Source organism: Bactrocera tryoni, unplaced genomic scaffold (genome assembly GCF_016617805.1).
Source record: "Bactrocera tryoni isolate S06 unplaced genomic scaffold, CSIRO_BtryS06_freeze2 scaffold_11, whole genome shotgun sequence".
Lineage (NCBI taxonomy): Eukaryota > Metazoa > Arthropoda > Insecta > Diptera > Tephritidae > Bactrocera > Bactrocera tryoni.
The window spans coordinates 7,593,620-7,607,358 of NW_024395824.1; the positions used below are offsets into that span (position 1 = coordinate 7,593,620).

The following is a 13,739-nucleotide window of genomic DNA, read 5'->3' on the forward strand; positions in this document are numbered from 1 at the left end:
CACGGCGGCGAAAGAACTAATGAGGGAGCATGCATCAGCTTCTTTGTAAAATATGGTCGGACGAGAGCATGCCCAACGATTGGAATTTAAGTGTGCTACTGCCCAATCCATAAAAAGGAGACCCCACAATCTGCGCCAACTACCGTGGGATTAGCCTCCTCAACATCGCATATAAGGTTCTATCGAGCGTATTGTGTGAAAGATTAAAAGCCCACCGTCAACAAACTGATTGGACCTTATCAGTGTGGCTTCAGACCTGGAAAATCAACAACCGACCAGATATTCACCATGCGCCAAATCTTGGAAAAGACCCGTGAAAGAAGAATCACACCATCTCTTCGTCGATTTCAAAGCTGCTTTCGACAGCACGAAAAGGAGCTGCCTTTAGCCGCGATGTCTGAATTTGGTATCCCCGCAAAACTAATACGGCTGTGTAAACTGACGTTGAACAACACGAAAAGCTCCGTCAGGATCGGGAAGGACCTCTCCGAGCCGTTCGATACCAAACGAGGTTTCAGACAAGGCGACTCCCTATCGTGCGACTTCTTCAATCTGCTTCTGGAGAAAATAGTTCGAGCTGCAGAACTAAACAGAGAAGGTACCATCTTCTATAAGAGTGTCACAGCTGCTGGCGTATGCCGACGATATTGATATCATCGGCCTCAACACCCGCGCCGTTAGTTCTGCTTTCTCTAGGCTGGACAAGGAAGCACAGAAAATGGGTCTGGCACTGAACGAGGGCAAGACGAAATATCTCCTGTCATCAAACAAACAGTCGTCGCACTCGCGACTTGGCTCTCACGTCACTGTTGACAGTCATAACTTTGAAGTTGTTGATAATTTCGTCTATTTAGGAACCAGCATTAACACCACTAATAATGTCAGCCTGGAAATCCAACGCAGGATTGCTCTTGCCAACAGGTGCTACTTCGGACTGAGTAGGCAATTGAAAAGTAAAGTCCTCTCTCGACGAACAAAAGCTAAACTCTATAAGTCGCTCATAATTCCCGTCCTGCTATATGGTGCAGAGGCTTGGGCGATGACAACAACCGATGAGTCGACGTTACGAGTTTTCGAGAGAAAAATTCTGCGAAAGATTTATGGTCCTTGCGCATTGGCCACGGCGAATATCGCATTCGATGGAACGATGAGCTGTACGAGATATACGACGACATTGACATAGTTCAGCGAATTAAAAGACAGCGGCTACGCTGGCTAGGTCATGTTGTCCGGATGGATGAAAACACTCCAGCTCAGAAAGTATTCGACGCAGTACCCGTCGGGGGAAGCAGAGGAAGAGGAAGACCTCCACTCCGTTGGAAGGACCAAGTGGAGAAGGACCTGGCTTCGCTTGGAATATCCAATTGGCGCCACGTAGCGAAAAGAAGAAACGACTGGCGCGCTGTTGTTAACTCGGCTATAATCGCGTAAGCGGTGTCTACGCCAATTAAGAAGAAGAAGAATGTTCATATGCCTTAAAAAAAGGGGTAAGTATAGTAATTTTCAACTTTCGTTAAATATTGTAAAAGATTAAAGTGAGATAAGTAAGGTGAGTAATTTTTTAGTATTAAAATTGTATTATTAAGGTAAGTATATAATAACAATATAATTCAATATTTTATAATTTTTATAATTCAGTTTTCTACAATTCATTTATTGTTTTTATTTTAGGTATAAATTTGTCGCTTGACGCAACACGGGCTACCTTGACAGGATCAGATTCCTTCAATTTCCAGTGGAAGCAAGGCCAGCTTGTGGATAGGACGCTTAATTGTGCCCGCTTTAGTCGCCACGTCTGCGACTCGCCCCTTGCCGTCTTGCCCTTCGACGGTTGCGACGACGCGCCCTAGTACCCACTGCTGCGGTGGCACGTTGTCCTCGTGGACGAGAACGAGGTCGTTGAGCTGCATGTTGCGTTTTGGTGCAGCCACTTGTTGCTTTCCTGAAGGCCTGTCAGCTAAACTTTGGACCATTGTCGCCAGAACTGTTGCTGCTGTGAGAAGCGCGTTGCCGATTACGCGAACGATATGTTGTTTGGTGGACTTCACCGCGGCTTCCCATAATCCGCCGAAGTGCGGCGCCCTTGGTGGTATAAAGGTGAAGCTGCACCCTTCGTCTGCTGCGAATCTCTTCAATTTTGGACCCATTGCTAGAAACGCCTCCTTCAGCTCGCGCAGCTTGCGATCGGCGCCGACGAAATTGGTGGCGTTGTCGCTGAATATCTTCGACGGCATTCCTCGGCGTCCATTGAACCTTTTTAGAGCAAAAATAAATGAATTAGAAGATAGGCACGAAACTAATTCTAAATGTACTGCTTTGGACGTAAAGCAAATGAAAACTGCAATATATGTTTTTGCGGGTGGTCGACCGCGTATTTTTAGAGTTGCGTATATCGGACCACAAAAATCTACGCCATATATAAGAAAGGGCCGTAGTGCTCGAAGTCTTTCGACTGGCACATTCCCATTATTTGGTTTTGCAACTTCGGCTTATAATGAAAACAATGTATACAGTTTCTTACGGTTCTACTGCAAGCTCTCGAGCATTAATTAGCCATATGCGTTCTCAAAGAATCGCAACCAACGCTTTAGCCCCAGCGTGGTGATTTCGAATATAAATACGTTATAACGAAGTGCGAAATTTTATTTAATAAAAGCGGAAATTTGGCATCGTATGGAAGAGGTGCATTTAATAGGCGACCTCCTACTCGGATTAATTTGAATGACAGCGACATATCCGAGTACTCATGCAAAAACGGGTTGAGTTTTTGCAAGTTTGCGGGTAGGGTGGTGCCTTTATGCAATTTTTGAATAACATCCGAAAATTCTGAATGATGGACCACTTGTGCAGTTTTTAGAAAACTCAAATTTAGCTCTTCTGAAGTCAGATCTTGTCCCATGGAGGATTTAGGTGGTCGCCTGATCCATCGTAATATGTATGCGACCACACGAAGCAATTTTTTATGAGAAGAAAATTTTTCAATAAGGTCCAATATTGAATTTTTCACAGTAGTCGAAATTAATGTAAATGTATTTTTCTTCTTCTCTAATGCTTCGTCTTCTGGTGAGAGCTGGAAGTGGTTACTAATTGGCCATAATGCAGGGTCTTCTAGGAGGAACCGTGGACCGCCAAACCATATCGAATTATTCAATTCGTCCACGTTACAACCCCGAGACACTTGATTCACAGGATTTTGTTTTGTTGGCACATGTCGCCATGGTACTTTGTCAGTCAACTCTTGGATTGCGGACACTCTGTTTGCGACGAAGGTTTGTAGTGAGGATGGATGTATTTTAATCCAATGTAAAACGATTTCAGAGTCTGTCCAAAATGTAATATTTTCGAAATGGCGATTCAACATAGGCGCTACTCTTGACCATAATTCCGAAAGAAGATGTGCTGCCGAGAGCTCAAGACGCGGAGAAGATTTGGTCTTCAGCGGAGCCACTCTAGACTTTGCAGTAAGCAGCATACATTTAATACCACTAGCAAATTGGCTTCGTATGTGTATGCAGCATCCGTACGCCCTTATTGAGGCGTCAGAGAAGCCATGTATTTGGCAGATGGCATTCGACTCAACGTTTACGTAACGAGGAATGTTTATCGATGAGAGCTGCATGAGGTTGGCTTTAAAGTTCTGCCAGCTAGTGTCAAGGCGCAATGAAATCGACTCATCCCAATCTAGTTTTTGGATCCAAATCTCTTGCAATAAGATTTTTGCTTTGGTAACTAGTGGGGCCAGCAAGAGGATCAAAAAGGCGAGCAGAAACTGACAACATGTTTCGTTTAGTGGCTCGCAGATCATTAAAATTGTTATCTAAAACAAATCGAAACAAATCCTCTTGCGACAACCTATAGATTCCTAACGTTTTTTGTCATTGAAGCTTAATGCCTTTTCAGTGCAATCACTGTCGAAAAATTTAGGGTGGTTCGAAAACCACTTCGTTAAGGTGAATCCTGTCGAGTTTAATATTTTATTTACCTCACTTCTCAAAAGATCTAGAGACTCAAAATTTTCGGACCCTGTTAATAAATCATCAACATAAAAGTCTCTTTTGATGGCTAATGAACCGAGTGGATATTTCATTGTATTGGCATCACTGAGCATTTGCAAACACCGTGTTGCGAGAAAAGGAGCAGGCGCAGTGCCGTATGTTACGGTGTTAAGACGAAAAATTTGAATTTGCCCAGAAGGATGCTCTCTGCACACAATAAAATGACAATTTCTGTCTTCTTCATGTATAATTATTTGACGGTACATTTTAGTAATGTCCGTTGTTAGTGCATACTTATGTAAACGAAAACGAAGAAAAGTTGAATATAATTCTTCTTGGATGGTTGGACCTACCATCAAAAGTTCATTCAACGCTATTTGAGTTGAAGATCGACTCGAAACATCAAATACAACACGTAATTTGGTTGTTGTGCTCTCGGGCCTTAAAACGCATTGATGCGGAATGAAGTAGTGTGGCTCACTCGGGATCTTATTGTTCTTTGGGCTCATACGACCTAATGCTTTATATTCATTCATAAAGTCCAGATACATTTTGCGAAGTTCTGGATCTTTTAATGTCCTTCTCTACTGGGCCAGGAGTGACCGAGTAACTTACGGTTAGCTTTAAAAGGCATTCTGACTTGAAGCCGTCCTGAAGGCATACTTGAGTTGTATTTACGAAAAAATTTTCACACTCTTGTTGCTCTAGTGTGAATTTAATGCCATTTGATTCTGAAGGTAATTCTTCTAGAGCCCAAAATTTTTGGACTACTGAATCGATTGACGTTAAGTTTTCTTCAGCTTGGCATAATGTGCTATGTAATCTTGGAGGAGAATTTATGTTACTGACGTATTTGCCAGATACAATCAATCCTAAAAGGGTTTTCTAAAGAGTTGGTTGGTTAGGACCATTTTTAATTTGACCAGCAGCTAAAAGATCGAAAAATGTTTCAGCACCCGATAGGATATCCACTTTTCTAGATTTGTAGAATTCTGGGTACGCCAATTCAATATTGTGCGGAATTTTCCAGCCACTAACATTGACTACAGTGGCCATATAAAGGAGCGCAAGTTTGGTGTTGGATTCGCGGTGGGAGAGAGACTCCGTCGCCGAGTACTATCATTCACTCCGGTGAATGAACGTCTAGCCACAATCCGCATCAAAGCGAGGTTCTTCAACATATCGCTGATTTGCGCCCACGCTCCGACGGAAGAGAAGGACGATGTGACCAAAGATGCCTTCTATGAGCACTTGGAGCGCGCTTATGAGAGCTGCCCCTGCCACGATGTCAAAATCGTGCTTGGCGACTTTAACGCCAGGGTGGGCAAAGAAGGTATATTTGGCACTACGGTCGGTAAATTCAACCTCCACGACGAAACATCCCCAAATGGGTGGAGGCTGATTGACTTCGCCGGGGCCCGAAATATGGTTATCTGTAGTACTATATTCCAGCATAAGAAGATTCATCAAGCTACCTGGCTGTCTCCGGATCGAAAAACTACCAACCTAATCGATCATGTTGTGATAGACGGAAGACACGTCTCCAGTGTTTTAGATGTGCGTGCGCTCCGAGGTCCTAACATCGATCCGGACCACTATTTTGTTGCAGCCAAGATTCGCACCCGCCTCTGTGCAGCAAAAAACGCACGTCAACAAACACAAGGAAGGTTCGACGTCGAGAAGCTGCAATCACAACAGACAACCGAACGATTTTCTACTCGGTTTGCACTCCTGCTTTCTAAGAGCATTCGTCAACAACTCGGTATAAGGGAACTGTGGGACGGCATTTCAAACTCTTAACTTACAGGTGCAACCGAAACCATTGGTTCTCGGAAAGTGCGAAAGAACAGCTGGTACGACGAGGAGTGACGTGTCGCAGCGGAGAGAAAACAGACTGCCTACCTCGCAACGTGACGATCGACCACAGCACGTGCGGGATGGGATAGATACCGAGAGTTGAAGAGGGAAGGTAGGCGCATTTTCACACAGAAAAAGAAAGAGGCCGAAATGCGTGAGTAGGAAGGGCTTGATAAGCTGGCCGACAGAGGTAATGCTCAAAAATTCTACGAAAAAATGCGGCGGCTTTCGGAAGGTTTCAAGACCGGAGCATACTCTTGTAGAACACAATCAAGTGATCTAGTCACCGATGCCCAGAGCATACTTAAACTATGGAGGGAACACTTCTCCAGCCTGCTGAATGGCAGTGAACGAACAATGCTAGGAGAAGGCGAACCCGATTCCCCAATCGATGACGATGGAGCAGACGTTCCATTGCCCGACCATGAAGAAGTTCGAATAGCAATTGCCCGCCTGAAGAACAACAAAGCGGCAGGGGCCGACGGTTTGCCGGCCGAGCTATTCAAACGGCGAAGAACTAAAAGGGAGCATGCATCAGCTTCTTTGTAAAATATGGTTGGACGAAAGCATGCCCAACGATTGGAATTTAAGTGTGTTGCGCCCCATCCACAAAAAGGGAGACCCGATAATCTGTGCCAACTATCGTGGGATAAGCCTCCTCAACATTGCGTATAATGTTCTATCGAGCGTATTGTGTGAAAGATTAAAACCCACCGTCAACAAACAGATTGGACCTTATCAATGTGGCTTAAGACCTGGAAAATCAACAACCGACCAGATACTCACCATGCGCCAAATCTTGGAAAAGACCCGTGAAAGGAGAATCGACACACACCACCTCTCCGTCGATTTCAAAACTGCTTTCGACAGCACGAAAAGGAGCTGCCTTTATGCCGCGATGTCTGAATTTGGTATCCCCGCAAAACTGATACGGCTGTGTAAGCTGACGTTGAGCAACACCGAAAGCTCCGTCAGAATCGGGAAGGACCTCTCCGAGCCGTTCGATACCAAACGAGGTTTCAGACAAGACGACTCCCTATCGTGCTACTTCTTCAACCTACTTCTGGAGAAAATAGTTCGAGCTGCAGAACTAAATAGAGAGGGTACCATCTTCTACAAGAGTGTACAGCTGCTGGCGTATGCCGATGATATTGATATTATCGGCCTCAGCACCCGCGCCGTTAGTTCTGCTTTCTCCAGACTGGACAAGGAAGCAAAGCAAATGGGTCTGGCACTGAACGAGGGCAAGACGAAATATCTCCGGTCATCAAACAAACAGTCGTCGCACTCGCGACTTGGCTCTCACGTCACTGTTGACAGTCATAACTTTGAAGTTGTAGATAATTTCGTTTATTTAGGAACCAGCATTAACACCACCGACAATGTCAGCCTGGAAATCCAACGCAGGATTGCTCTTGCTAACAGGTGCTACCTCGGACTGAGTAGGCAATTGAAAAGTAAAGTCCTCTCTTGACGAACAAAAGCTAAACTCTATAAGTCGCTCATAATTAACGTCCTGCTATATGGTGCAGAGGCTTGGGCGATGACAGCAACCAATGAGTCCACGTTACGAGTTTTCGAGAGAAAAGTTCTGCGAAAGATTTATGGTCCTTTGCGCATTGGCCACGGCGAATATCGCATTCGATGGAACGATGAGCTGTACGAGATATACGACGACATTGACATAGTTCAGCGAATTAAAAGGCAGCGGCTACGCTGGCTAGGTCATGTTGTCCGGATGGATGAAAACACTCCAGCTCTAAAAGTATTCGACTCAGTACCCGCCGGGGGAGGCAGAGGAAGAGGAAGACCTCCACTCCGTTGGAAGGACCAATTGGAGAAGGACCTGGCTTCGCTTGGAATATGCAATTGGCGCCACGTAGCGAAAAGAAAAAACGACTGGCGCGCTGTTGTTAACTCGGCTATAATCACGTAAGCGGTGTCTACGCCAATTAAGAAGAAGAAGAACATTGATGTTATGGTCTTGATGATTTGCGGAAATGCATCGCATTACCCAGAATTCCGCCGAAATCTCAAAATTATTTAACCGCGACTTGACAAATGCGCTTAGTTTTAACCCCACTTTTGTATTGGAAGTGCCAATTCCAATTACGCTTAATGTTTTGTGCTGATGGCGAATCCGCAACTTTTGTGCCAAGTCCTCCGTCATAAAGTTGACCTGGGAGCCTGAGTCGAGCAAAGCTCTCGCAGGCAGGTAATCTCCACAGCTGGTCCTCACTAAAATTACTACTGTTGCCAACATGACCCGATCCGGCATACTGGCTGTATGCACGGCATGTGTGGTTGATGGTTGCGGATGAGGTGCAGCGGGGAAGGACACTGGATACTGGTGCAACAGCGAGTGATGAGATCGGTTGCATATGCGGCAACAATCCGCTCTGCATTTGGAAACGGTATGTCCTTTACGCAAGCAATTTATGCATAACGGTACCGCTTTGACGAACTCGAATCGGAAGAGCCTTGAAAGTAGGGCAGGCAGTTAGACGGTGATCCCTCGATTTGCAATGTTGACAAGTAGGCTGCCGTGTATTTGCAGCAACTAACGGCGATTTAGTCCTATCCATTTGTTGTTGCTTCCCATGGCTCGTACTGCCTGTTAGTATGGGCTTCGTCCTTGAGTGTGACGCTCCTTCCGCTGATAGCTGCTGGTATCTCCTATTTAGGGTGGCTTCACATTCCTTCCACAGTGGCAGTTTGTCATAGTCCAGCGCTTCTTCCCATTTGGATCGGGTGGCAGGGTCAACCTTTGTCATTACTAAATGTATTATAATAGCGTTTGTAATCTGTTTCTCATCGCCCAGCGATAGCAATGGGTCATATACCGCTAACACTTCGTCAATCATTGATCGCAATGAAGGCGCGGATGGCTTTGGTATGGTTGGCAGCTCAAAAAGTTTAGATATTGTATTGAAAAAAATCAAACATTTATTATCATAAACCTTTTTGAGACTTGCCAACGCTTTCGGGTAATTTTCATTCGACATCTGAAACGCTTTAACTGTTCCCAAAGCCTCCCCAGATAGACAATTAACCAAATGGTTAAATTTTTCAATATTTGAGATATTTGGATCATTATGAACCGAGCTCTCGAACAAACTCACAAAACTTTTGAATTCTGAATATTCTCCCCTGAATTTCGGCAAATTAATTTTAGGGAGCCTTGAGCTGTGAGAGGCTACAAAAGATGTTTCGGCAAGTGAAGTTTTATTTTTCGCTAAAATTGACTTAATTATGAACTTCGTTTCAACGATTATGTCCTCTAACTCCTCTCGGGCCATGTCGTCCTCATCAATTTCTTCAATCTTTGATTGGCACTTCATTAATTTTTCACTATGTGAATTTAATATATCGAGACGACATTCCAATTCTATTGGATCTAAAGACATAGTCTTTTCGAGAAGGTCCGTTTTAATGCGCAAAATACTACATACTTTTCGCAACCGTTCTTTGAGGTCTTAACGATTTTAAGTCCGTCAACTCCTTACTTGGAGACAGGTTTGCGAGATTTGGCTTTGGCTTGCTCATTTTGCGTTGGTTAAATTAAATTTCCGAAAGAAAGACTATAACGGTAATATCGGGAAACGAAAAAATATATGTCGATTCCCAAATATACGAAAGCCAAACCAATAGCAATAAAAGTTGGCAACAAATATATTTGGAATCGGTTACGAAAGCGAGAAAAAAATAATATCGATTGCCAAGTATACGAAAGGCAAACCAATAAATGCGCAAAATGAGCAATAGCACAGTAAAGTAATTTAACCGGAAAATGTCCGAACGAAAATCGACAAAAATTGCGAAAAAAGACCGATAATTGCAAACGCGGTTCGAAAAACTTGCGAAAAAATATATAATAATTCAATTTTGAAATAAGAATTTTTCACCTTTATTTTAAAATAAAGGGCTACCTCAAAATCCCAAAATCCCTTGATTCACTTTAAATTTGTACATTTAGATATAAACATACGTGGGGTTCAAATATATTAATTGTATAGTATATAGTATATAATATATGTATGTATATATTGTTATATATATATGTATGTCAATATAGTGACACAAAAGGGAGAGCCAAAAACTGAAAGTGTGCACTTTGTTGTTTATTCGAATTTTCGTTTGCTTGCACCACTTTCAATAATCCGCACTCGTTACCTGGTGCGTCGGCTGTTTGCCGGCGCTCACTTCCCTTTTGCACAGAATGCAGCGGCAGCTCATTCCCACGACGGCAGCGGCGTTGATGGTAGCAGCGACGAGGGCAGCAGCTACGATGACAGCAGCGGCGTTGTGGCAGCGGCGGGTTGATGGTAGCAGCGACAATGGCAGCAGCGGCGTTGGAAATGTTGAAACGTTACGTACGTTATCTGTTACTCTATTGTGGCACTTCACACGGCACTTTTCACTCAACGGATACTTATGTAGCGGCACTAATGATCTTATCATTAATATGCTCTCGAGCAAAGGCAAGGCGTTTGGCTTTCTTGTTTGGAGTTATGTCGATCACTTTGCGAACTACGTAGGTCGTGATTTCCACGCTCTTCATCTTGCGACGTAAAGTAGCTTCACTAACTTTCTTCCCAATTAGTTCCTCCGAATTTTCTGCAAGGCGAATAGGGCTTATTGTTAACCCTATACATTAACCTTGTTTTTTTCCCTTTGGCCTAAACGAGTTTTCGTCCACCTTTCTTTTTATCTTCTAAGTTCCCACAAGTGTCCTTTTTTTTACTAAATTGTACACAGTTTTCCCCGAAATTCCATAAATTTTCAAAAGATCCGAAGCCGAAGTTCCCATTTTAAATTTGGTCACAATCTCGGATCGTGTTTCAATATTTAAATGCTTCCTTTTGACCATTTTTGTGGATTAATTTTTGTGCAATCATGTAAAAACTAATGATCTTTAAACGAATAAAATGTGTGTAATAACTTCTGACGTCAATATGCATCAAACAAATGTATTGTTTTTGAGAGAAATATTCCGTTATTTTCTTTGAATTTTTGTTCGTTTCTTCTACACACTCCATTGCATCCAACAACAACAGATCTGCTTAATACTGAAAACAACAACAACAACAACAACAAATGAAGCAGTCTTACCGAAACGCAAAAAATTTAGTAATGTGTAATGACATTTGACTATGGCAGTATGTGACCCCGCACATAGAAACCCGGCTAGTGTGTCAAAACAGGATTTTTCACGAGAGGCGATGAAAGATGTGAGGCACGTGTTCTCTCTCTGCCTTTTCCTTCTTGTTCGTTACCATGCTTATACTTGCACTCATTTTCACTCACTCTGAAGCGTTTCCGAGACCAACCAACAAACTCTCGGGTTGCTCCCTGTAGTTCTACGTACATTCTCGTTGAAAACCGATAATCGACATTTTGACACACGATTCGTTCACATATACTTATATCTACATATATTTGGAGGATGTTATATGTACATTTTTTAGGAGGATGGAGTCATGTGTAGAAGTTCACGCAAGTGAGGAAAGTTCTCTGATCGCCATTTACTTGGGAATGGCCAGAAACGATTCTTTTACATATGGCTCAAGAAACTCACGACTTCCGGTCTTTGACCAAGTATGCTCTGGGTGACCTAGGACATCCGCTTGAAAGCGAGCTAAAGTGAGAAGGCGAAGCACCCCCTTCACAGGGTTGTGTCCTGGGTTTGGGACCCGCGACGTAAAAAGCGCCCCCAATGAATGATTACCAACCGCCTCGGATGAGAGGCCCCCTTTTTGATAACGGTTATGGCAAACGAAATAAGGACTACGATTGGAGGGTAAGCACCTGGAATGTCCGGTCTCTTATTTGGGAAGGTGTCGCTGCCCAGCTGGTTGATGTCCTCGCTAGAGTGAAGGCTGATATCACCGCCGTCCAAGAAATGCGATGGACGATACAAGGACTGAGACGAGTAGGCCTTTGTGGCAATTACTACAGTGGCCATAAAAAGGAGCGCACGTTTGGTGTGGGATTCGTGGTGGGAGATGAGTACTATCATTCACTCCGGTGAATGAACGTCTAGCCACAATCCGCATCAAAGCGAGGTTCTTCAACATATCGCTGATTTGCGCCCACGCCCCGAAGGAAGGGAAGGACGATGTGACCAAAGATGCCTTCTATGAGAGCTTGGAGCGCACCTATGAGAAATGCCCCGTTACGATGTCAAAATCGTGCATGGCGACTTTAACGCCAGGGTGGGCAAAGAAGGTATCTTTGGCGCAGCAGTCGGTAAATTCTGCCTACACGAAGAAACATCCTCAAATCCTCAGTTGCTCATAACAACGGAGATGCGCGCGGCACTTGTTATTCCCTTATGAATATTTGTACATAAGCGGCTCGTATTTGATTTTGGCCATATAAGTCGAAGAAATCAAGATATGCTGATCTCTAAACATATCTTCACATATTTGTCCACACAATTCCCTGGTTGAGGAAAACTGTTGATTGCGCTTAGAAAATGCCGACCGCAAAACGCAATATGCTTGTTTGATTCCCTCGTGGTGTCATTGCATGAATTATCTAAGGAAATACTAAATATCAAAGTATTTTTCAAATGCTACCTTTTTTACTCATAATCCAGATAAATTTATAAAAAATACAAAAACAAAATAGAATAAATTATATAAAAGTGTAAAAACATAAATTGATATATAAATCTCATGGCATAAATAGAATTCATTCCTCGGTTGGTCAAGAATATTCACTGGTTGATCATGTTAACAAAGCTGTAATTCTGCACATTCCGTTCTGCTAAAATCAAAACAATGTTAGTATTTCACGGAGTGAATTCCATGGTTGTGAGGTGAATTCCCCGGTTCAAATTTTACGAATGTTCGATATCGAACCTGCACCTTCTCTATGTTTTATGTACTCTGGTTTTATGTTCTTTGGTTATACCAAACAAATAAAAATTCTTTCTATTTTCCATTTTTTTTAATTATAGTTTAATAAATTAATTAACTATTTAAAAATACATATGTATATAGTATATCTTCAGATTCCTCTTATTTTCAGTGAAATCTTTTTACATTTATTTCCTGCGCATAGTACTTACACAGGACATACAAATGTACAAATATTTTTTCTTTGGCACATTTTTCTGTTTGTTTAGGAACAGCTTCGCCTACAAACCATCGTAAATATGTAGAGTATGTGTATGTATGAGCTTGTTTACAAATCGACGCTGAATTTTACGAGCCACGGAAAAGTATTTCAGAATTGACAAATATTTTAAATCAAAAAAACTATGCTGCCACTTTTGTCACTTTTTTCTGTGTTTTGCAAGTTCACGCATGTTTCCCTTCTAGAACAAACAGCACAAAGTTGTTCAGTTTATGATTTTTTAGCGTTTGACATCGTCGGGAAAAGCCGCTTGCTCGGGGAGAAGTGAAGGTGGTTGCTTTTATGAATGAAGCGAGTTGGCTTGTTGGAAAAGCGCTTGCGTTCATGAATGAAAATGTTTTTGTTGTAGGATTTACTACATTTGAGCTTCGGCAAATTTGGCTGCCTACTGACTTGTGATGCTGCATATGCTATTTGAGACGGTTATGAAATATAGTTCATTTTGAAATTTTATACAAAACCTACCAATCTTCATCAACACTCCTTAAATCGCAATGAAAATATTTATATACTTACACACGTAAGTTCATTTTCTTTGTTTATTTTCTCTTGCTCTTCTAATGTGGATCAATGGATAACCAGCTGTCAAAATTACTTGACTACAGTTGAAAAAATTAGGAAGTTTTTTCTTGAGCAATTACTTAAGAGCTGGATACGGACCTTAAGTGATTATAAATTTGGAGTTTGCGAATTTTATTTTGAAATGTAATATATAGACACTTGTTTTTATTAAAACTAAGATTG

The 13,739-nt window shown here is 42.5% G+C and overlaps 1 protein-coding gene across 1 annotated transcript; it reads right to left on the reverse strand.

The window, feature by feature from the left end:
- Positions 1 to 1,654: 1,654 nt before the first annotated feature.
- Positions 1,655 to 10,172, reverse strand: LOC120779599. Its single transcript, XM_040111943.1, has 2 exons — positions 10,026 to 10,172; positions 1,655 to 2,253 (listed from the first exon to the last, which is right to left on the reverse strand). Exon 2 carries the CDS (start codon positions 2,232 to 2,234, stop codon positions 1,716 to 1,718), a length of 519 nt encoding a protein of 172 aa, XP_039967877.1. The 5' UTR covers positions 2,235 to 2,253; positions 10,026 to 10,172; the 3' UTR covers positions 1,655 to 1,715.
- Between the last annotated feature and the right edge of the window lie 3,567 nt (positions 10,173 to 13,739).

Excerpts from the sequence above, each read along its gene's own strand:
- LOC120779599 (XM_040111943.1), bottom strand. The coding sequence starts at position 2,234 with ATGCCGTCGAAGATATTCAGCGACAACGCCACCAATTTCGTCGGCGCC.